Genomic DNA, 25950 nt, shown 5'->3' with positions numbered 1-25950 from the left:
ATTTTGACCCAGCGGGGTTAACTGTAACGCTGTGTTACAACTAACCCCTCATCACTTACGATATGAAAACCGCTAACGTTAGCGTAATTCCTGCCGTTGTTTTAAATAGGCTATACACGAATGATTGCTGGCTGCCAACAAAATAAATGTGCCTGTCTTATCAAAAATCATGTGTCAATTTTTTTTTTCATATCTTTAATATTGATTGAATAAGATCACGTCAAAGATTGAAATCATAATGAAATGAATGGCTAAAATCAGACTTTGATGCTCATTATCTCAGAATTTGATTTTGAAACTGTAGTATGGTTATCACAGACTGGATCACATATAAAAAAAAAGTTTTGTCATAATTGTGCTGCTTTTTCTCACATATTTACACATTTGTATCCATTTATAATTGAACTATTGTTAGAAAAGGGCTGAATGAATGAATACAGTGTGTATATCTGTCTATTATAGACAGATATATAAATAATATCCACTTCAAGTATATAGACAAAATAGTGTTGAAATATTTGCCTGCAAACTTTATTTTTAGTAAGTGTTACAACTAACCCCCTGCCTGTTACAATTAACCCCACCTATGGGGTAAGTTTAAAATCGTTTTTGTCTGTTCCTGATCTGGAAACAGTGATTCACGCATTCATTTCTTCACGCTTGGATTACTGTAATGCTTTATATACAGGCGCCAGTCAATCTCTTATTTCAAAATTGCAGCTGGTTCAAAACGCTGCAGCGAGGCTTCTTACTGGTACTAAGAAAAGGGAGCATATTACACCAGTTCTGAAAAGGCTCCATTGGCTCCCTGTGAAATATCGGATACAGTATAAGGTTTTGTTATATGTTTACAAAGCTGTTCATGAGTTGGCCCCAGAATATATCAAGGATCTGGTGGTTAAGAACTCTGATAGATCCCAAAAGTCTTTTAACTGCTTACTACTATATGTTCCAAGAACTCGTCTTAAGACGAAAGGGGATCGAGCGTTTTCAGTCGTTGGCCCTAGGTTGTGGAATGCTTTGCCTCCTGATATTAGATCTGCACCGTCAGTTGATGTTTTTAAAATTCGTGTGAAAACTTATTTGTATTCTGTATTTTTTAATTCTTGATGCTCTATTGTATATTGTATTTTGTATGCTTTTTTCTTGGTTTTAGTTGTACAGTCCTTTGGTCTACGTTGTAGTGGAAAGGGCTATATAAATATAGTCTTGAGACTTGAGACTTGTTTTTGTGAATACTATATGCAAAAATCCCCAATATAAAGTCTTTGTCATTTTTTAAGAAGTTACATCTATCCTAAAAATAACATTGGTTGTGATTTCTAGCAAGCAAGCTTCTTCATTTGCAAACCAGTAGGTTAAAGAAATCACCTTTGTTCACAGTATTGTTAAATTCAGGGTTGGGATTAGGAGAAAATTCATGCAAGTACTGAAATTTCGTATTAATTTGATGTTTGCTCGTGTCTTAAGCTTGCGCAGTGCATTTCGCAATGGTTTACATGTGTTTCAGTAGATCCTGCTTTAGTCATCAGGTGCAGTTTGGAAATTTGGAAAGCAGACACTGAAAAAAAATCTAACCGGCGGCTGCCAATTTTCTATAAACTGATGTTCTAGGATAAATGCATTCATAATTGTCAAGCTGGGGCCAACCATCACATACAGGTTTTGTCTACTACAATTTCTCTCAATTTCTAATATTTTTGTGACCAATTTTTTATTCATTTTAGTTTTTAATTTTGCTGTATAGCTATTTAATGGCACAGCCAATGTTAATTTAACAAGAAGCCAATGTGTGTTAAATGAACTGTATCTTTGGGCAACATCTGTGATAAGAGCCTGGCTTTGGGAGGCAAGACCTTAAGGTAAGTGCCTATACAGAAATGGACCATAAACCCACTCTGACTAAAAAGTGTCACAACGATAATAGTGTGATGTTATTAAAACAGTGATCTAAACGAATGCAAGATTCGGTAAGCATGCACTTAACATGGACAGCATACAGTAAAGTAGTTCATTCACTCTCAATCACTAAAACAGTTTCTCAATAAAAATGCCATTGTGTGTCAGTGATCATCGCATCGACTGACAAGACATGCATTTTAGTTGCATCACTATAAGCATGCACATCAGACAATAAAACACAAGTCTTACCTCGCGTCTCTTTTTCCATCCTGACTCGTTACACAGGTATACGCGCGACAGTTAGTTTAAAATCAATTGATCACCAAACGGAATCACAGTGTGCGCGCGCGTATACCCCAAAACCACCTGCTTCCTCGCAAAAGTGACCACACATTAGTTAGTACTGCAGTCTAATCTTTTACTATGGGAAGCCGATCTCCTCAAAAGAAGGACGAAACTGTGCCACTCGATTGATCCGCGCTGCGCGGACCAATTATATGCGCGGCCCAATGGACAGAGCCGCGCGACTATCTGGATAGCGCAGAGATTAGTTGTTTACTTGCGCCACCCGATGGATAGCGCAGCGCTGACCAGTTTCATCAGAGCAGCGCGACCCACTGGGAAGCGCAGCGCGACTCTGATGAAATAGACTCGATTTACCCACAATTCTCTGTTAGTATACAATTTATTTCCAGTTTAAATAACCATTTTGTTAATTTTGCCACAAGACAACTTAATTTACTAATATGCATAAGTTAAAACAGCATCTAAATACTTATCAGCTTGATTGGTATAATCGGGTAACCATAAATAACAATTTCTTCCTCTTGGTAGTTAATTTAATAGAGGTGACCACACGTCTGACGTAAATTATCTCTGTTTATTATTATTTTTTTATTTTGTGTTAAAGATATGCACGAATTCTACTATTCTGTTATTTGACATTAATAAAAATGATTACAATATGAATGGCAATGATCAACGATTTTTTTATCTACCTTGAGTGCTCGTTTTATATTTATAATATCTTATATGGTGTTCTCATCTTATATGCTGCCGTCATTTGTATACTTTATGCATTGCAGTTACATTTATTTTATTATTTTATTTTTGTAATAATTTTTAATGATTTAATAATGACATTATAGCATTATGCAATTGTTTTGCATATATTTTTCTGGTAGTGCCAGCTGCATTTCTTGACATATCAGGAAATGTGGGTTTGCAAGTTACTTTGGTTTGTTAGTCCCGCACTGATAAAGTGACATAAGCTGTATATTTGTTAATATCTCAACTGTTCCCAATAACCAAGCACTGCTATATAGACCATTTTGCAAGTCGTAAACAATTGGTCGAAGCTCTTCGTGTTTCAGTTTTTTAACACGTTGGGATAAAATACAACAACCAAAATAACTGAATCAAAAAGTTAAACTAACATCTTTAAGATATATGTGAAATAAAGAAAACAGTTACAAACTGAGACAGGAAGTGTTTCTGGACCAGCGTTGTTTACATCTTGCAAAATGGTTTAAGTTGCTTCTTTGAGAGAGGGAGTGGAATTCGCACAAGTTGCTTGCCAATAAATAAACAGTCGAATAATTATACTTTTATTTTTTATCTTTAAAATGTAATAATGTTTTGACAGCACTAACACGGTTTTGTCCCACTAGCAGAGAATTGTGGGTAAATCGAGTCTATTCCATCAGAGTCGCGCTGCGCTTCCCAGTGGGTCGCGCTGCTCTGATGAAACTGGTCAGCGCTGCGCTATCCATCGGGTGGCGCAAGTAAACAACTCATCTCTGCGCTATCCAGATAGTCGCGCGGCTCTGTCCATTGGGCTGCGCGTATAATTGGTCCGCGCAGCGCGGATCAATCGAGTGGCGCAGTTTCGTCCTTCTTTTGAGGAGATCGGCTTCCCATATTTTACTACCTGTCGTGCACCTGCGACCACGAAATGCCGTTAAAGTGCAGCGCGCATCCGAATCGCGCCAAAAGTGATGCGTCTGAGCCACTATGACGCATGACTCGGAAAGTAGCCTATCTCGTCACGCGAACGCGTCTGTGACGAATGTGCACGAGCCTCGAGACTGACGAGCATCGTTAATACTGTGGTCTGTGTGTGGCCGATGTGCGTGCGTCTTCAATGTGCATATGAATCATACAGTTGATTATGAATCGGTTTAAGGCTTCATAAGTTCTCACTGGACCCTCCTCAGCTTCTGGTGGTCGTTAACTTAGACAATAGACATAGAGGGACTTTGAATGAAAAACTAAGTGGATTTATACTATTAGGGAATATATTTTTAAAATTGTATAATTATGTTTTAAAGGAGTAATTGAGAAATCATCTACTCACCATCAGTGTTCCTGTTTCAGCGCAAAAAAATGCGAGTTTGATTCGCAGGGGACACAGTGATAAAAATGTATTCCTTAATCCTCTGCAAGCCACTTTGGATAAAAGTGTGTACTCCATGCATAAATGTAACACCCATATGACTTTCTTATAAAGCATATGCTATGTAAAATCAAAGAGATCTTAGGGCAACATTAGGATTTCAGATTCTTCTGAAGAAATTGTACACTATCAAAACTGGTAGCTGGTTTTAGCTGGTTTAAGGTGGCAGTAGCTGGTTTAAGCTGGTCCTCCCAGCCTGGCAAAGCTGATTAAGCTGGTGGGTCAGCTGGTCTTCCAGCCTGACCAGCTAAGTCCAGCTAGACCAGCTTAAAGAGTGACCAAAACACAGCTAGACCAGCTTAAAAATTGACCAAAACACAGCTAGACCAGCTTAAAGAGTGACCAAAACACAGCTAGACCAGCTTAAAGATGACCAAAACACAGCTAGACCAGCTTAAAGACCAAAACACCGCTAGACCAGCTTAAAGAGTGATCAAAACACAGCTAGACCAGCTTAAAGAGTGATTAAAACACAGCTAGACCAGCTTAAAGAGTGATTAAAACACAGCTAGACCAGCTTAAAGAGTGATTAAAACACAGCTAGACCAGCTTAAAGAGTGATTAAAACACAGCAAGACCAGCTTAAAGAGTGATTAAAACACAGCTAGACCAGCTTAAAGAGTGACCAAAACACCGCTAGACCAGCTTAAAGAGTGACTAAAACACAGCAAGACCAGCTTAAAGAGTGATTAAAACACAGCTAGACCATCTTAAAGAGTGACCAAAACACCGCTAGACCAGCTTAAAGAGTGACTAAAACACAGCTAGACCAGCTTAAAGAGTGACCAAAACACAGCTAGACCATCTTAAAGACCAAAACACAGCTAGACCAGCTTAAAGAGTGACTAAAACACAGCTAAACCAGCTTAAAGTGTGACTAAAACACAGCTAGACCAGCTTAAAGACCAAAACACAGCTAGACCAGCTTAAAGAGTGCTCAAAACACAGCTAGACCAGCTTAAAGAGTGACTAAAACACAGCTAGACCAGCTTAAAGACCAAGACACCGCTAGACCAGCTTAAAGAGTGACCAAAACACAGCTAGACCAGCTTAAAGAGAGATTAAAACACAGCTAGACCAGCTTAGAGAGTGATTAAAACACAGCTAGACCAGCTTAAAGACCAAAACACAGCTAGACCAGCTTAAAGAGTGCTCAAAACACAGCTAGACCAGCTTAAAGAGTGACTAAAACACAGCTAGACCAGCTTAAAGACCAAAACACAGCTAGACCAGCTTAAAGAGTGACTAAAACACAGCTAGACCAGCTTAAAGAGAGATTAAAACACAGCTAGACCAGCTTAAAGAGTGACTAAAACACCGCTAGACCAGCTTAAAGAGTGCTCAAAACACAGCTAGACCAGCTTAAAGAGTGATTAAAACACAGCTAGACCAGCTTAAAGAGTGACCAAAACACAGCTAGACCAGTTTAAAGAGTGATTAAAACACAGCTAGACCAGCTTAAAGAGTGACCAAAACACCGCTAGACCAGCTTAAAGAGTGACCAAAACACAGCTAGACCAGCTTAAAGAGTGACCAAAACACAGATAGACCAGCTTAAAGAGTGATTAAAACACAGCTAGACCAGCTTAAAGAGTGACCAAAACACAGCTAGATCAGCTTAAAGAGTGACCAAAACACAGCTAGACCAGCTTAAAGAGTGACCAAAACACAGCTAGACCAGCTTAAAGACCAAAACACAGCTAGACCAGCTTAAAGAGTGACCAAAACACAGCTAGACCAGCTTAAAGAGTGACCAAAACACAGCTAGACCAGCTTAAAGACCAAAACACAGCTAGACCAGCTTAAAGAGTGACTAAAACACAGCTAGACCAGCTTAAAGAGTGACCAAAACACAGCTAGACCAGCTTAAAGAGTGATTAAAACACAGCTACACCAGCTTAAAGAGTGACTAAAACACAGCAAGACCAGCTTAAAGAGTGATTAAAACACAGCTAGACCAGCTTAAAGAGTGATTAAAACACAGCTAGACCAGCTTAAAGAGTGACCAAAACACAGCTAGACCAGCTTAAAGACCAAAACACAGCTAGACCAGCTTAAAAAGTGACCAAAACACAGCTACACCAGCTTAAAGAGTGATTAAAACACAGCAAGACCAGCTTAAAGAGTGACCAAAACACAGCTAGACCAGCTTAGAGAGTGATTAAAACACAGCTAGACCAGCTTAAAGAGTGACCAAAACACAGCTAGACCAGCTTAAAGAGTGACCAAAACACAGCTAGACCAGCTTAAAGACACAGCTAGACCAGCTTAAAGAGTGATTAAAACACAGCTAGACCAGCTTAAAGAGTGATTAAAACACAGCTAGACCAGCTTAAATACCAAAACACAGCTAGACCAGCTTAAAGAGTGATTAAAACACAGCAAGACCAGCTTAAAGAGTGACCAAAACACAGCTAGACCAGCTTAAAGACACAGCTAGACCAGCTTAAAGAGTGATTAAAACACAGCTAGACCAGCTTAAAGAGTGACTAAAACACAGCTAGACCAGCTTAAAGAGTGACCAAAACACAGCTAGACCAGCTTAAAGAGTGATTAAAACACAGCTAGACCAGCTTAAAGAGTGACCAAAACACAGCTAGACCAGCTTAAAGAGTGACCAAAACACAGCTAGACCAGCTTAAAGACACAGCTAGACCAGCTTAAAGAGTGATTAAAACACAGCTAGACCAGCTTAAAGAGTGACCAAAACACAGCTAGACCAGCTTAAAGACACAGCTAGACCAGCTTAAAGAGTGATTAAAACACAGCTAGACCAGCTTAAAGAGTGACTAAAACACAGCTAGACCAGCTTAAAGAGTGACCAAAACACAGCTAGACCAGCTTAAAGAGTGATTAAAACACAGCTAGACCAGCTTAAAGAGTGACCAAAACACAGCTAGACCAGCTTAAAGAGTGACCAAAACACAGCTAGACCAGCTTAAAGACACAGCTAGACCAGCTTAAAGAGTGATTAAAACACAGCTAGACCAGCTTAAAGAGTGATTAAAACACAGCTAGACCAGCTTAAATACCAAAACACAGCTAGACCAGCTTAAAGAGTGACTAAAACACAGCTAGACCAGCTTAAAGAGTGACCAAAACACAGCTAGACCAGCTTAAAGAGTGATTAAAACACAGCTAGACCAGCTTAAAGAGAGATTAAAACACAGCTAGACCAGCTTAAAGAGTGACCAAAACACAGCTAGACCAGCCTAAAGAGTACACAAAACACAGCTAGACCAGCTTAAAGATGACCAAAACACAGCTAGACCAGCTTATAGAGTGCTCAAAACACAGCTAGACCAGCTTGCTACACCAGCAAAAACCAAGCTGGAAGACCAGCTAAAACCAGCTCACCAGCTTATGCTGGTCTAAGCTGGATTTTTCAGTTGGGAGTGGATCTCATATGTTTTACTTCAAAGTCCCCCCATTGCCCAAAACAATATTTGAAGCCCCCCACTCACAATTTCTACGAAAAAAAACAAACAAACACTTAAATATATCTTTATTTTTAGTTACTTTTGCATATTTGTATGCTTGTCTTATTTGAGTATTTTTAAGTCATCTTAAGGCCACCTGGGATGCTTGTTGAAACCTCCGGGGTTTAAAACAATATGACACATCATGCTCTTTTTGCTTTGGAAGTCTAAAATTCACTGTCAGAAAAGAATAGTTAAAAATGGTCATCTGTGGGAAAAGCACTTTTGCACCTGAATAGCTTAGTACCTCAAGGGTACATATTGGTACCAAATGCAAGCATATCTGTAAATTTTAAAGGGCACAGCCACAGTGACAGTTTGGGAGTATTTTTTTTGCTAGTGTATTAAATATAGTTTTACTATTTTTCTATGTTCTTGGACTGATGGATTATGTGAAGCTTTTAGTGCTGTTTCCAACTCCTAGATGGACAAAGATGGAAAAACAACACAGAAAATAAAAGAAAAACTCCATGGCAACGGTAATTCACCAATTGCCTCACAAGTGTGAAATGCTGACATCATTTGTCTTTGGGGAAAAGTGCAGCAGCCTAAGATATTGTACTTGGTCAAATGCTAACTGAGCTCTATAGCTAAACTTCTAATGTCCATCATATAGTTGACAAAGGTCAGTGAAACCAAAGCTATTAACTGTCACTTAGTTAAGCACCATGGACAGTGATCTCACTTAACCTGCTTTGAATTTACAGTAAATAATGATTTGGTTAAAGCTTGGGTGCTAACCGGGTATTAGTTCTGACCTCACAGCTTCATGGTCTCTAACAGTAAGTTAATGCAGATGAATCTTTTATCCCATATAAAACACTGCAAATTTGGCATCTGTATACCTGTTATGGCTTTAAACAATATGCATGCCACAGTGACTGTCTGTATTGTGGGTGATAAGCAATACATTTTAGTGAAATAAAGTTACAGCTGTGTTTATTATGTAACATATTTGTGACCCTGTCTGTGAAATCCAGACTAAAGTCTCATGATGTAATTATGAGATTAGGAGCATCAAAGTTTGATTTTACTCATTGATTTCCATCTTTGACATGATCTTACTCAGTCAATATTAAAGATATCAAGGTTATATTATTGTCACAGAATGATCTTTACATTATGCAAAATTATTTTATGTAGAAAACTGTCAAATGACTTCACAGGTTTCCGGTTTTTACAGACTGGGTTACATTTAGATACCTTGCAAAGGGGATGCTTTGCCTATCTGGATAGCAGAATGGATTTATACTTCTTGCTTTGCTGTGAGGGTTATTTCAAGTGGGTAATTTTTTACATGCTATACCAGTGTTAGACGTGAGTATCTGGGCCAGTTCTCCACTTGTGAAACAGCCAATGAGAAGGTTCGGTTGAAAGAGGTGAAAGGAATACAGTCTGGTTCTTTATATATAGTACCCACATCATAAAGAGCCAACCCAGTTATAACAGATCATTAATGATGACAGATTATGGTGATTCAAATGATGGCTGATATCAGAAATAACGACCTTCAATTTTACTCTTATACGTTCATCACAAACACAAGTATTTATTCATGTTATTTTTCAGCTGATTTTTTTTCAGCTTTTCTGATTTTCCACTTACTGTGTCATTTCCATTTTGTACTTTACTCACTGATTATGAAGTTTTTGAAAGGGGACATATCATGAAAATCTGACTTTTTCCATGGTTAAGTGCCCAGTGTCAACCCTAAAAATGTGAAACAGATCAACCCAGTAACTTAGTTTGGTAAACCGTTCTCTGCAAGCATGTGAAAAAATTTGGCTCCCCTTATGATGTCAGAAGGGGATACCCCCCTTTAATCTGCACTATGCAACCACTGCACTGCCATGAGGTCATTTGCATTTTAAAGGACACACCCAAAACGGTACATTTTTGCTCACACCTGCAAAGTTGCAATTTTAACATGTTATAATAAATTATCTTTATGGTATTTTGAGCTTGAACTTCACATACGTACTCTGGGGACACCAACGATTCATTTTATATCTTAAAAAAGTCTTGTGAAATGAAAAACTCGATTATGCGATCCCATGATTCAACGCATAATCAACCAAAGTCCGCATATTTATGCGGGGGTCTCATTTTTTCAAATACGCCGCACTTTCACAGCATAAATTGCAGATTTCCGTGCGCAAAATATGCTGGCTTGCATGATTTCATAATCCCAGCATTTTCGTAGCAAAAATCACATATTTCTTAGCAGAAAGTTGAAAAATGTCGCATTTACTTCACACAAGCGCAGCCATGTCCCCTGTTGCCATGGGAACGTTATGAAGTGACGTGATTATGTGACATGAACATCATTGAAAAGCTGCAAACTGTTATTGCAAGTTGCATAAATATCCCGCATATTCCATTGCATTTTTTAAGAAAACGTGCTGCAAGATCAAGGATTTTTGCCCGCAACAATCACAAAAAAACGCCACGTTTTTTTGGAAGGACTGCCTTTAAAGTCTGTGTAAAGTAATTTTAGAAAATAGTTTCTTAACACATTATAAATGTTATAAATGTATTGCTGAAATCTGTTACAAAGACATTTTTGGGGTGGGGCTAAAGTGGTGGCTCCATGATGCACTGGAGCCACCAGCATGGCCCCGCCCCTAAAATATCACGTGCATCCATTAGGTTGTAACTGTATTTGAAAGTTGAGAAAGATAACAGATTTCCGTAAGTGGCCGTAGTTTCCCGCGCCCCCAACGAACACGCCCCCAGCGTTTGAGAGCAGAGAATATTATTTATTTTAAATTACCTTTTTTTAATCATTCAAATTTGGCTGGGTGGTTAATATCACATTTGTCTTTGGTCTCACAAACTGAGAATACATTTAATATCAGTCTTTGCAGTTGAAGTGTGTGATTTTGTGATTGTTTGTCCAACGTGTCCACTTCTGTCTGCCTCAACCAATCCTACTTCTCTTCCTCCCACATATCCCTGCAAGAAAATTAAGAATCTGAAAAAGGCGATTCACTTCCCTCAATAGAGTGGACACTTTGGAATGAAATATCCTTGATTGCAAGCTCTCTTTTAAAGCAGGTGCTGTGTTGTGAGCCTCGGGCAGCCTTCGGATGTAGAGCTGTTTTCTTTTGTCAACATACACAAAGTAGTTTTTAGTGGCTGGAAGCATATGCATAATCTACTGAAGCACTGAACTTTAAATTATTCATACCTAAAGACACACATGAACACACATGCACAGAGGCATGAATTATTTCTAAAGGAAGTACAGAATAGCAGTTGAGCTCGACTGTTTATATTGGCCCAAATCTATCACATTCACTTTACATTCCTTCTGAGCGTTATGTTTGGGAATATGTTTGCTTCTGTTGTTTATAACTCAAATCAGTATCCATAGTTAGATGCATACACTGTCAGAATAAATGGCCAAAATTTGTACCCCAGTTATTGCACTTAATAAAGCCACAAACCTTTTATGTAGATTTTATTTTAATGAATTATTTGCCACCTTTAAAAGATTATTTAAAAGACAAGACCTCATAAAGCAGACAGCTGGTAACTTTTATACCAGATACAGTAAAGTGATACTGGGATTAAAGCAAACTAGTGACACATTTTATTCTTGAAATTCAAATATATTTCAATGTATCAATTTGTTATGGTTATAAAATGATTAATAATGGCAAAAAACTGTATTAAACTTGAAACTTTCAAAACTTCCCACTGTTTTAAAGAAATAAACGGCATGATCAATACATTATTGCAATTTCCATTCATTTGCATTTGTTCTTTACATTACACACTCACATTTGTAAAAACAGGATACGGTCTCCTACAAGCTAGTTTGCACTATAGCACTGCTTGCCCAAAAAAATCACAACACAAGCATGTAAGATGATCACATATTTTAGTTTATAAATCATTTAATTGCAGTCCTTGTTTCTGATTGGTCAATAGCTGTGTTTTATTTACGATAAAGTACAGCGCTGCACCCAAGATTCTGTGTATCACTGCATAGGACGTTTAGCAACGTAATAAACATATGTGAAACATTGTTGCTACTCACAGTCGGTCATGGACTATTTTTCCAGTGGAAGGAAGATTTTTAGTGATTTTGCTTCATGAAAGTATTGTATTGTAACTGTTTTATAAATGGCTTTTAATATCGATCCTAATATTTCACATTTCCCTTCTAATTTAATATAACTAATAATAAATCAGCACTGACTAGGAGATTGTGAGCATTGATTAAAAGATCAATTCATACGTTCCTCATCTCATCGTCTCTGGAGCTGTTATGCCCCCTCAGACACATCAGTATCTGTGATAAGCAACAGCCCGCGGCCTCCACACTTCATTGTTTTCACACACGCTTCATTGCTCCATATATCACCCATCAATGCCAATTCAAATAAGTATGATACATCTACAGGAGCTGAGCATCTGCAAGTCAGGGGCTGGTGGTTTACTGCAATCATTGCTGAAGAGAAAGGAGAAAGAATGGATTAACAGACTTGTTTTCCTAAGAAACCCTAAATTGGTCCCTTAGGAACTCATTAAGAGTTTGTGGATAGATGCAAGGACTATAAACGGAAAACAAGTCTTTTTGGCTTTTAGGATAAAGCACAGAGGATAAAGGTTGTGTTTTGAAACACTGGTTACTAGGTGAAGAGTAAGTGAGAGATAAAACTGTTTCGGGGGCGCGTAATGGGTAGCACAGTTGCCTCACAGCAAGAAGGTCCCCATAGCCCCGGCTAAGTCAGGTGGCCTTTCTGTGTAGAGTTTGCATGTCCTTTCCCGGGTCTCCTCCCACATGCCAAAAACATGCAAGTTAGGAATATAGCCACAGATGCTTGAATGGCGTGAAGAAGAAAGAAAAATAAAACTGATTTTAATAACAGCCCCCGAGGGACGAGAAAAAATACCCCTGATGAGCCAGTTAGACGAATACAGTTCAAAATCCAGCTAACAATTAATCCACACCCCACCGCGCGAGAATTGGCATGGCAGTGACATCAAAAGCTTCACCTCTCTCTCTCTCTTTCTCTCTGTTGCTATTTTTAGACTCTCATCAGTACTGGTTGGAAGGTACCGCGTTTGTATTTTCTCTCCACGGCCACATCTGAATAGTCTGTCACAATGTCCATTTCTGTTCTACACATCTTCTGTTGCTTTGAAATTCAATTTTTCAGAGGTTGAATGGCTGTCAGATGGCGTGGGTTGATGTGTTGTGTTAGTTAGTCTGAGGTGCTAAAAGTATAATCTTATGCAATCATAACACGCAATAAACCTTCTCTTTACTGAAGAATATTACATTATTGTTCGTTCAGGGCAAGCCGATCGAGATTTCAATTTTGGACAAAAAACATCCGTTTCTGTGAGGAACCGGCATTGCACCTCTGGCTCGGATGTGTGACTTTCATTTTGAATGCTGGAAAATGATAAACGTAATCAAATTCTGGTTTGATTTTAAGTGTTGATAAATATTCATGTGTTGAATTAGTTTTCGCATTCAAATTTAGGATGATTATTCAACGGAGAGCAAGCTTGTTTACTTCTATTCATGTGTACTTCTCGTGTGTTTACAATAGCCGTTTAACTTTATTTTGTAACTTCTAAACATCTAAAGAACAGTTCTTTGTGAGATGAGATCGATGTTCACTGGGTTATTTTCAACACAGCGTTGGGTCAAAAAGGTACGAACCGAACCCATTAGGTTATTTGTTTTAATCCATTGTTGTGTCAAAATATCAACATTTAACCCAACAGCTGGGGTTGTCCCTTTTCTAAAATGTTTTTTTACCCATAATGGGTAAATAATGGACAGAACACGTGCTGGGTTAAAAATGACCCCGTGCTGGGTTAAAATGACCCAATGTTGGGTTGTCGTTATGCAACCATGGAGTAGAATAACCCAGCAGTTGGGTTAAAATACCCCAGCAATGGGTCAATTTTTAACCCAGCACATGTTCTGTCAAATATTTACCCATTATAGGTCAAAAATAACCCAGCCATTTTTAGAGTGTTATTTTCAATCCAGCATTATTTTGAATGCATTGATCTTTATAGACGGTTTCATCGGACGCACGTGATACACGTCTGGATCCGAACCTTACTTCCGGTTTCGTTTTTTTAATGGTCTGTCCTGCTGAAAAAAACAGCATACCAGCAAGACCAGCATATGTTGTGTTTTGGTGCTGGTTTGCTAGTGAACACCAGCTAAACCAGCATCAGCACCAGCATTAGCACCAGCTAAACCAGCACCAAACCAGCATTAGCACCAGCTAAACCAGCATTAGCACCAGCATCCCATGCTGGTCATACCAGCATATGTTGTGTTTTGGTGCTGGTATGCTGTGACCACCAGCTAAACCAGCATAGACCAGCATAATTCCCATGCTGGTCCATGCTGGTTTGATGCTGTTTTTTTCAGCAGGGTGACTAGTTGCTAAACAGGGGCCCGTTTCAATAAGGAGGTTCAACCAACTCTGAGTTTAAACTTGAACTCTTGAGTTGATTTACTCTGAGATAGTAAACTCTGAGTTTTCGGTTACAGAAAAGCTGATCTGAGTTAGTTCAATCGACTCTGAGTAGTTAAGCGCGTGCACAGCCACAATGAAAAGCCATCATCAATGGAGCTCAGATATTACGATTTACCGTGGCAACAGCACGTGACAAAGAGGTCTTAATCATTTTTACTACTAAAACTGAAAGTGTTACTGCAAGTGTACAGCAACCCTGCTGAAAAAAACAGCATCAAACCAGCATGGACCAGCATGGGAATTATGCTGGTCTATGCTGGTTTAGCTGGTGAACACAGCATACCAGCACCAAAACACAACATATGCTGGAATGACCAGCATGGGATGCTGGTGCTAATGCTGGTTTAGCTGGTGCTAATGCTGGTTTGTTGCTGGTTTAGCTGGTGCTAATGCTGGTGCTGATGCTGGTTTGATGCTGGTTTAGCTGGTGTTCACTAGCAAACCAGCACCAAAACACAACATATGCTGGTCTTGCTGGTATGCTGTTTTTTTCAGCAGGGAACTACGAGCATATATTTTAAAGAAAAGAGTTGTTTTTGTAAATTGCTACTCTAGTTAATGAGTACATTTCATTTTCCATCAAACTTAAAATATCAGAAGTAAATAAACTGAGGACTTTACGTTATTATATTCATTTACATGCACATGCAATCCCATGGACAAAAAGATGACAGCAGCGCAGCTAAAATAAAATTAAGCATAATACTTTGTTATAGGGCTACGAACTTTACAAATGTTTGTCATGAATAAAACAAAAATTCGCCCAGCCGGGATTCGATCTCCGATCGCAGGTCTGGCTCAAATATTACACACAGCACTACCCACTAGACCAGCGATAATGACGAGTAGATACGTAAGAAATGTCAAGGCAACTGTATAAATGTAAGAGCACCACAAAGACTGATATTAGTCATATAATGATATTTATATATCTAAAATGACTGCAAAAAATAATAATTTCGCTCACATAAATGTAAGCGGATATGACAAAAAACACTCGGGGTCTCAAAATCCTCTCGGGACATAAATTTAACTTTCTACAAATGAATGCAACATCATCATCTACAAGATTCTCTATAAAAGTACATGACATTTTAGTCACTAAGACGATCTATGAACCTAAGTATATCATATTAGCTTTAGTCATTTCAATTTACTGTTTTAATTTTTTAGTTGAAAGTTTAGTGTAATATATAAATATATAAAGTAGTAAGTTAAAATGGTTTGCACTGGCAATTTAATTATAACTTAAAGACAGCTAAAAATATTTTACAGTGTACATAATAAAAATGTGCGCAATGATTGAATGTACTAAAGCAACTAACAAGATTAAACACCGCTACTCAAAAGGGGAGGAGACCACAAGAAACTCAGAGTTTACAGGATAAAACCTGCTCCCGACCAGGTTAGGTTCAGAGAGTATGTTACTCCGGAAACAGACTCTGAGTATAAGTTACCTCTCCTTCTGAAACAGGCTTGACTTACCCCACCATCTCAGGTTTAACCTACCTCCCTTTTTGAAACGGAAAACTCAGAGTTTCCCTTATTTCAGGGTTAACAAACTCAGAGTTTGCACTTAACCACCTTTCTGAAACGGGCCCCAGATCTCTTGAAAAAATGCCTCATTGAAAATAACAAATGTTTTGGTTTCCTTGGTAATTTATGTGTTGTTTTGTTTGCTTGTTATATAAATAAACTATGTTTAAAGAACTTTGCTGTTATTTATTATTAGCGGAGTTTACCGGAAGTTAGGTGAGGACCGCGACAGCGGCTTGTTTATGTTGTTACTGCTGAAAAAAAAAAAAAAAAAAATGTTGTTACTGCTGAAACGATCTATACTATGTCTGGTTTTGATTGTTGATGGTCACTGTCCTGAAAATATTTATGTAAAAGCATGATGTCTAATGGATAAAAGAAAATTGTATATGAATATTTGGATGGATGAACTAAAATGATAGTTTAGATGACATGTAATTAGCCTGTAATGAGCTCCTCTTTCCTTCCTAATCAACAGCTGGTCCCCTTATTGCACTTCATCAGCCTCCAGTGCTACTCATCTTCTCACATGCACACTGACACTTGATCATGAGTTCAATCATCGCTCTCAGTCAGCTTTGTTATACACACATCATATATTAAAATAGTTTCAATACAGCATCAAGTTATTTGGAAAAAACAATGGATAGTATCATAAAACCAAAATCAAAGTTTTTAGTGCAAACACCCCTAACAACACGGTCATCTCTTACATTTATTCTAAAGACTGTACACTTGCACCATCTAGAGGTGAAAACAGAAATCTAAATAAAAGTAATGGCATATTAACAGGTTAATGCTTTGTAGGGTTAGATTAAATGAGGTGTATGGTACAAAATGTGAAGAAAACCCAACTAAGGTTGATATTTTTTCAGTTATTATAATGTAAGAAACTTAGTTTGTGGGTTACATTGAAACTGCTTGAAAAGATGTACTTCAGTTTTTATTTAAGCTTTCACCATTAAAACATAAGTTTTATAAGGCACATTTATAAACAGGCACTTAAATGATTAAATGACTTCTTGCATCTGCTGCTTGGAGAAGTGCTGGGATAGAAACTCATCTGATTGAAATTCAGCATGCCTGCATAAATAATACATGAAGGCACACAGTTTAGTCTAATTTACCATTGATATATGCAGAATATGCACTCAAAAATAAAGGGAATTTTTAAGAAACTTGTGACCCTATCACACATTTATGATACGTCTGTGGTTATCTTTAAAATAAAGAAAAAGTGGCCCAATTTTTTTTACTAAAATTAAAGAGCTTATTATCAGTCAGGACAATAATGTTCATTACATATAAATATTAAAAAGTCATACAGTTCTCCACATAATTATTACATTTGTCCTTAATCTCAAAGCAATGATCAATTATTTTATTATAGGCATCAATTTGTATCTGTTTTTATATTATAACCACCACCAAGAATGTCCTGAAGATGTTTGTTTCACATCGCACAGGCTTTTATTGTAATCATACCAGGCTAATTTTATGACTAAACCCAACAGGGGGTCCGTGGCCCCTTGGGGGTCCATAATGATATAACAAGTGGTCCTCCAAATATTGTTTGAATTTAATTTTTTGGAAAAATGCATTAATATGCTAATAATAAAAATAAAACTTGATTAAAATGAAGGTTCCCACATTATTATTATATTACAGGTTGTTATTGAATACAAGTTCTCTTATGTTGTAAATTGTTAATATTAAGTAGTCCTACTTTTTATTTTACTTCGTGCTTTTTATTTCAAAACTTATTTTTATTTAATCTTTAATTTAATGTTCGTTGGCATTTACCACATGTTGAGGTAAAAACAAAATAAGAATTTGTACCAATATGACAATTAAAAAATGTTATCTATTCAGCAAATTTAAAATGTTATGTAGTATGTTAACAATATGCAACTGTGTATACCAAAAAGTATATCCGTGTAATGTAACCATCATAACTAAGTATGTAAATCCAGTCTTAATTTGATACATAAACTCTATTTCTTCTTGTAAAAAGGTTGAAGAGCTCTATCTTAATCTCTACCGTATACAAACTTGCACATTAGTAGATTAAAAATAAAATATATTAAACATGCTTTGACCCATAATTTATGATAAATTATTATTGCAACCTAAAATGGTGATTTTATCTTTTAATGTTTATTTACATACATTGACATTTCTATATTACAAAAACATCCTGGATCTATTTATAGCACATACGGTATATAAAGATTATAAGGATTATGTCGAATTTAATACGTGACATCCTGTTTTCATGAAGCTGTGGTCAACTTTCCTCTTATCTGTAGCTGCAGCTGCCTCCTTCCTTCAAAAAGCAAAATACTCGCAGCCATGGCAGAGTTCAAGCTGTCCACACCGTACACCATGGGGATTAATAACCTCCGGCCCCCGGTCTTCTCAGCCAATCGCAACGCTTCCTGGCTCAGGCCGTGCGTTTCTCCTCCAATCACGATGCCTGTGTGCCTGGCAACCCAGTCGGTGTGGTAATTTTGGGTCTCAGGGGATTTACTTGTGTGCGCACATCTGCTACCTTCATAATCCTCAAATTCATCATCGGCGTCACACTGTACTTTCGTTGGGTAGTGATGACCTCTGACCCAACCATAATCTGACGGCTTTTTTTGGTTTTTAGGGGTCATGGTGTGGTCATCTTTATTCATGATGGTTCTGCTGTTGTCTCCAACATGAATTGTCGCGGTATTGGGAAGATGATTTGGGATGTCCTTCCAAGTTAGGCTTGGGATAATTGGAAGACGGAAGTGAGCCCCCATGGCTGCTCTAAGGACCTTAGGATCCCAAACATCCACACATCCTAAAAGGAGATGTTACAATATTTATTGTTAAAGTACAATAAATATAATAATTGTTATGTTTTTTTGTAACATATATTTGTTAAAACTCTGCCATAATTTGGCATGTTTCTTTTCCATACATTTTAAGGTGAACTATTCATTAAAAGAGTTCAAATTTGTGAATTTGAAATAAACTTGTACCTTTAGTTAGCAGCACACTATGGCATCCAGCCGCCGCAGCGGAGCGTAACACTGCTCCCAGGTTTCCCGGATCCCTCACGTTGTCACAAATCAGTGTGAGGGGCCAGGGCTTGCCATATTTTTCCTCTGGATAGGTTAAAAGGGAGGCCGTAGGACGTTTGAATATGGCTGCAATTGAAGACCATGTCACACATGATTAAACTGCGTTGCTCTTTATGTCTTTTAAATCACACGTGCTGCTGTATGAGCTACAACGTTTGATTTGAATCCATCTGACAATGGCGTTACAAGTTTCTTACCTATTACATCTTGTGAAGTGTCGAGATCAGACCAGAGTTTCGAGTCATCCATCTTAACTTTCACAAGACTGGCTTGTCTCAGTTTATCAAGGGGAAGCTCCTGTAGTGCCTTGACAGAGCAGAAGAAAAGCGTCTGTACCACAGCCCCTGCATCCAGAGCACAGTGTATGAGATGTCTTCCCTCCAGAATAACTTTACCTTGCTGCTCACGAAGCTTCTTAGATCGGGCTATGTGGAGCAGCCTCCTATATATGAAAGCAAACTTTTGATTTTAACCATTTACCCCAAAACAAAAGCCTTAAAACAGAACTAAAGCTGTACATTTTTCAGTATGTACAGTATATAGTTGGGATTTATCTACTGTATACAGGTCTATCTGTCTATAAATGTGTCTGTCTGTTTGTTTGTTTGTCTGTATCTATCTATCTGTCTGACAGTTGATCTAGCTATATGTGTGTCTGTCTAGAGATATCTATCAATCTATCTAATAATCCGTCTGGCTGTTATTCTTTCTGTCTGTCTGTAAAACTATAGATCTATCTATTTACTGCATACGTGCATGGATCTATCTTTTTGTGTGTCAGTCTGTCTTTTGATCTGTATGTATGTATGCGTGTATGTATGTCTGTGGATCTATCTATCTTTGTGTCTGTCTATAGATATATATCATGTAAAAAAATAGGACACCCCATTACATTTTCTGTTTTTTATTAAGAAATATTTACATATCGCTGGCTAATCTTGTTTTTAATTTTGTCTGAAAAAGAAAGTGATTTAATTGCAGGCAGGGCTTTGAACCAGAATTTTTTCCCAATTGGTTCGTTCCGAACAGAAACAGTATTTTAACCTTTCCGGTTTTCGTTTCAACCCTAAAATTACTGAACTGGTTAACTCTTTCACCGCCAGCATTTTTAAAAAAAGTTGCCAGCCAGCGCCAGCGTTTTTCATGATTTTCACAAAAGTTTAATGCCTTCCAGAAAATGTTCTTCTTTAAATATGTAAACATACAATATACCAAATGAAAGAACAGACCCTCTGCTTTCAAACAAAAAAACCGTTTCATCCTACCTTTAGTGGTTCTTTTGCAATCAGCTTTTGAATATGGGTAGGTTTTTGCAAAAACACCATATTTTGAGCAAAAAGCATAATAATTCCATTAATAATAAATAATTCCATTTTTATGACGGATTTTTCATAGGGATCATATTCAGAGCGATCTTTAAAACAGACACGGACATGCAGCAGCTTGCCATAGGGCAATACTTCCGGTTTTAAAAAGTTGCGGAAGGGCGCCACCTGGTGGATAATAGCGGTATTGCGGAAAGACGGAAAATCTCGTCATTGGCGGGGAAGCGTTTTCTCTTAATTGACGAGATATCTCGTCAATGGCGGGGAAAGAGTTAATAACGTTCCATATCAGTTGTGGGGCATACAAATAAGTAGGCTGATCCTTAGGATATTAAACTTAAATTATTAGCCTACAATTATTAGTATATCTTGTCATCAAACATTAAAAAAGGCTACATTATGTAAGCGGCATAACTGTAATTCTGACATGCCTACATTTGTTGAGCACACTTAAACACGCGCACACACACAGACGGAGGACGAATTCCAAACAGCGCTTTGGGAAGAAGATGCAGCATAAAAAGTCGCTCCACATAAAGTGAAAATTACGTTGTTTTTCAGTGCTTTATTCACCAAATGTATTTTAATGGACTACAGTATGAGACACAGCAGCGCAACTCTCTCTCAAGTTTATACATCAAGAGTTCTGATCTTTGAAGGGCATAGGGTTAATCACGTTTGATTGGAGTTGAACCGGACACAACCAACAACATGTGCGTTTGTGTGTAAAGAAAACTGCTCACTTTATTGTCTTTTTGCGGTTAAATTGTTTAAACTCACTTAAGTGTTAACATTTGCAAGCCTTTGAAACACATGCAAATGATCAACTTTCACCCTATTTAAATTTGGAAATTAATCAGCAAATCGCATGCGAGCCGAACTATGGGTCATGAGAAACTTGGTAGCCTATAATATTTACCTATTATTATTAAGCATTAGAGACTTGGGCTTGAGTAAGTTAGGCTACTTGAAAGTGGCACGCTTCTCATAGATGAGTCAACGACAACCGAAGGTGAACTTCACCGAGTCATATTAGACAGAAATCTTGTCAAAAAAACGAAAAAAAAAAAAAAAACGGCATTGCCAGTTACCATTATTTTAAATAAACGTTTCTGTTCCGGAACATATATTTTTTTTAAGTTTCTGGTTTCGTTTTTGTTCCATGCAAAACATCAAAAGTTTCTGGTTTTCGTTTTTGTTCCGTGAACCGCTTCAAAGCCTTGATTGCAGGTAAACAACAAAAAATGATCTAGTTTTACTCATAAAAAAAAATTTCAACCAAAATGTGTATTATAACTTAGGAAAAAGTTAGGACACCCTGCCCACTAATAGTGAGTGTTACCCCCTTTGGCTGAAATTACTTCAGTGAGACGCTTCTTGTAGCCATCTTCCAGTCTCTGACATCGATCCGAGGAAAGTTTGCCCAACTCCTCAATGCAAAATTCTTTTAGCTGTGAGATATTTGATGGGTTTCTTGTAGGGGTGTCACGATTCTCTAAATCCTCGATTTGATTACTTTTTCGATTCTAAGGTCACAAATCGATTCTCTTTTTTTTTTTTTAAATGCTATGTCATTATTATTAGGGATGCACCAATACTGGTATCGGGTATCGGCCTCGATACCACATTTTCTAAAGTCCTCGTACTCATTAAAAGTCCCCCGATACCTGGAATCGATACCACGGTCTGATAAATTTCTATGTTTGAGCGGCGTGTAAGGGGTAAATGATATGATATGATATGATATGATATGATATGGTACTTTATTGTCAGACAAAGTCTGAAATTTTTCTTGCATCACAGTATCCAGGTTTACAACAATTAACATTCGTTAAACAATGACATACACTTCACAAAGACACAATGCCTCTTGTGTTGTCCAAAGAAGCAGAGTTTACAACAAACTGGAAAACTAGTCCTTTGTTTTTTTTGTTAAATTATATGACTAAAGCTGTTACCTGTAAATTTAAATCATGTTTTTTTATTAAGTACTCGGTAACGGCAAGTACTGAAATGCAAGTACTCGTACTCGTATTCCAAAAAAGTGGTATCGGTGCATCCCTAATTATTATTTATTATTTATTTTTATTATTACTATAGTTTCACACTAACATGCACATTGCGTGCTTTTTCTCGCATGGGGGTTTGTGGACTTCACTTTATGCAAGAAAGCTTGTAGGATTCCTTCTTGCACGCACATGGACTTAATGCGCGTGTCTTGGACTCCTAACATCTGAAATAAATCCAACACGTCATAAGCAGCTGCGCTTCTCTCTGTCTCACGTGCACGCGCTCTCGCATCTGTTCGAAATCTAAACATAAACTAAAGTAGTAATCTTTACGGATTTGTTCAGTTTTATGCGTTTCATGCGAGCTGAGGCAAACTATCCCTTTTGTTTAAAATATAAGCCGCTGCATCTTGGCACCTCTCTCACTCTCGTGCACGTGCAGAGAGCTGCCCTCTGTCCGAAGTCAGATAACTAGGTAGTAATCCTGTTTATGATATGCATTTCAAGGAGTTGTAGCAATACATCCCTCGTATTTAAAATATAAATCTTTGAGAGTTTTTCCCCACTTGGCAAGCCGACCGGACATGACATGGGGGCGTGGCAGCATCGACGATCCCATTTTTTTATTCGAAGTTCGAGGGTGTGACTTAAAGAGATAGCTCACCCAAAAATGAAAATTCTGTCATCATTCACTCGCTCTCATGTTGTTACAAACCTGTATAAATTTCGTTGTTCTAATGAACACAAAGGAATATATTTTATGAAATGTTTGTAACCAAACCATTCGTGGACCCCATTTACTTCCATAGTATTCTTTTTTCCTACTATGGAAGTGAATGGGGTCCAGGAATGGTTTGGTTACAAATACTTCTCAAAATATCTTCCTTTGTGTTCATCAGAAACAAAGAAATTTATAAAAGTTTGTAACAACATGAGTGTGAGTAAATGATGACAGAATTTTCATTTTTGTGTGAACTATCCCTTTAATTTCGATCGATTTCGAAATCGTGACACCCTTAGTTTCTTGCATGTACAGCCTGTTTCAAGTCAGCCCACAGCATCTTAATGGGATTGAGATCTGGGCTTTGACTCTGCCATTCCAGTACTCTCCATTTCTTCGTTTTCAGACAGTTCTTGGTGGATTTACTGGTATGTTTTGGGTCATTGTCCTGTTGCAAGATCCAGTTCCGCTTTAGCTTTAACTTTTTTATGGATGGTCTCACATGTTCCTCAAGCACCCCCTGATACACAGTAAAATTCATGGTGGATTCTACGATGGTGAGCTGGCCAGGTCCTGCTGCAGCAAAATACCCCCAAACAAGGACACTTCCACCTCCATGTTTTACAGTTGGTATGAGGTTTCTTTCCTGGAATGCAGTATTTGGTTTACGCCAGGGGTGGGGAACCCTGGTCCTGGAGGGCCACTGTCCTGCAGAGTTTAGATCCAACCCTAATTAAACACACCTGAACAATCTAATTCAAGTCTTCAGGATTACTTGAAAATTAAATTCAGGTGTGTTCGGTTAGGGTTGGAACTAAACTCTGTTGGACAGTGGCCCTCCAGGACCCAGGGTTCCCCACTCCTGGTTTACGCCAAACATGTCCTCTCTTGCAATGTCCAAATAATTCAATTTTAGACTCATCCGTCCAAAGAACATTATTCCAAAAGTCCTGCTCTTTGTCTACATTCTCTCTGACAAACTTAAGTCTGGCCTTTATGTTTTTCTTAGAGAGCAGGGGTTTCCTCCTTGCACACCTCCCATGAAAGTTAAACTTGTGTAGTCTCTTTCTGATTGTAGAGGCGTCCTCATTTCTCGCGCTTTTAAGGATAGAACGAATGGATCCTTAACAGCCGAGGATATCCCAAGAGTCATTGCGCGTCTGCAAAGGCTGAATAAAATGGCTGGATATTCTAAAATAAACAATTCTAACCTTTATTAAATAAAAGTGTATTTATCAGAAAACATTTTTTCTTGTCACTGTTTTAGTATTATAAGTTATGTTTTGTGTTAATATTATTCTTTTATGTTGCGTATATTTCTAAGGTTGATTGATTTGATATACTATTGAATAGTTTAATCTACATCAACGTGTCATATTTTCTAAAATAAATTAATATTTTTCTGATTTCATATTTATTTTAATAAGTCAGAAGCGTCCGCTGTGTCCTGCTGACAGGCGCGGTGGGCGCATGCAGCAGGTGACTCCAATTATGAGTCCTCCGAAGGTTAGACCGTCTCATTTCAGTTCTCTTCACGAACTTCTGAGGCTTCCACCTTGAAAGACCGAGTGCTCAACTTTTAAGGTCTCATGCTTATAAGGTTGCAGCCCTTGAATTGGGACACAGCTAATGTTCTAATCATGTGTACCTGATATGATACACCTGTGTGTGATTTTAGCCAATTTAAGTTGGAATAATTGTTGGGATGACCTATTTTTTCCCACCACAAATTGTTGTTTTTTTAAAACAGATTTTAAAGAAAGTTTTGTAAAGTCTTATCTTTAGTTTAAATTGTTTAATTATATTTCTTATATATCTGTCTGTGGATCTATGTATTAGTGTCTGTCTGTCTGTGGATCTATCTGCCTGTCTGTAGATCTATCTTTTTGTGTTTGTCTGTCTGTGGATCTATCTGTGTATATGTCTGTCTAGAGATACCTATCAATCTATCTAACAATCTATCTATAGATATATCTATCTGTATGTGGTTCTATATTTTTCTGTCTGTCTATTTATTGATCTATCTATCTATCTATCTATCTATCTATCTATCTATCTATCTATCTATCTATCTATCTATCAAAAAGAAAATAGTTGTATCAACTTACGTCACGCTCTTGTCACCAGGTTGTGCTTTCTCATACAGTAAACCATCAACTTCTCCAAAACGGGGCAATGTGGTGGCAAGAGTTGCGACATGATGGTTTGTGTTCATCACCTTTTCTCGTGTTGGTCTTGAAAACTGTAGTGAGACTGAAATATCGTCTGGTCTCCATCGGACACTTGTAGCGCTGTCAAGTCGTTGAACGCTCGCTTTTTCCGTTTTATTGTGAATGTTCTCATTTAATAAATGCTCACTAGTGACGACTTGTTTTGGATCTTCTATGAACTCATTGTTTGAAGTTAAAACAGACACTTGTCTGCGTCTTCGCACATATCTTTGTATAGTTATTACATTACATCGCAATGCTAAAGCTGATTGCAATATCGGGGACAAACGTCTCATGCTTGTTATGCGCGTCGCCATCTTGACATCATTTGAACTTCCGGGTGTGCGGCTGCGGCGATCGAGCTGTCAACGCCTATTAATTAATATTCAAGAGTGAACCTTTGCAATTGGAGGATTACCAAGCGACGTCAGTAGGACTTAATATTCATTCGTTTTTTTACTGTAGGCTACTACACATTTTTTTTTAAGAGGGGAAATTGCAGAGTTTTATAGTAAACTTTTTACAGTGAACATTTAAAAATAATGAAGCCATAATTGATTATATATCCTTATGATTCGTATATTCATTCATATCAGCAAAAAAAAAAAAAATCTGACAATGCTGTAAAAAACACTTAATTCAAGAAAAATTCAAGAACATTTTTCTTACCCCATTA

General features: G+C 37.7%; 2 protein-coding genes across 2 annotated transcripts in view; both read right to left on the bottom strand.

Moving 5' to 3' along the window:
* Positions 1-2320, bottom strand: part of plrdgb (PITP-less RdgB-like protein) — a 103011-nt gene extending 100691 nt beyond the window's left edge. The window contains exon 1 of the mRNA XM_065287457.2: positions 2152-2320. Coding sequence (XP_065143529.1) covers positions 2152-2170 — 19 coding nt within the window. The 5' untranslated portion in view covers positions 2171-2320. The remainder of the gene's footprint in view (positions 1-2151) is intronic.
* A 14029-nt stretch (positions 2321-16349) lies between these two features.
* mrm3b (mitochondrial rRNA methyltransferase 3b) lies at positions 16350-25598 on the bottom strand. The gene is made up of 4 exons (XM_065287456.2): positions 25173-25598; positions 19207-19451; positions 18908-19075; positions 16350-18726 (listed from the first exon to the last, which is right to left on the bottom strand). Exons 1-4 carry the CDS (start codon positions 25589-25591, stop codon positions 18167-18169), a joined length of 1392 nt encoding a protein of 463 aa, XP_065143528.1. The 5' UTR covers positions 25592-25598; the 3' UTR covers positions 16350-18166.
* Positions 25599-25950: the final 352 nt, after the last annotated feature.

Source organism: Paramisgurnus dabryanus, chromosome 18, assembly GCF_030506205.2.
Source record: "Paramisgurnus dabryanus chromosome 18, PD_genome_1.1, whole genome shotgun sequence".
Taxonomy (NCBI): domain Eukaryota; kingdom Metazoa; phylum Chordata; class Actinopteri; order Cypriniformes; family Cobitidae; genus Paramisgurnus; species Paramisgurnus dabryanus.
The sequence above is the reverse complement of the archived record's forward strand: the minus strand, read 5'-3'. Positions and strand labels throughout refer to the sequence as shown.

Bases quoted from the DNA above. Each gene is read 5' to 3' on its own strand.
- mrm3b (XM_065287456.2), bottom strand. From the start codon at position 25,591: ATGGCGACGCGCATAACAAGCATGAGACGTTTGTCCCCGATATTGCAA. The intron at 19,076-19,206 runs GTAAGAAACTTG...CTTCAATTGCAG, and splicing joins CACTTCACAAGATGTAATAG to CCATATTCAAACGTCCTACG. The intron at 18,727-18,907 runs GTACAAGTTTAT...ATCTCCTTTTAG, and splicing joins TAGTGTGCTGCTAACTAAAG to GATGTGTGGATGTTTGGGAT.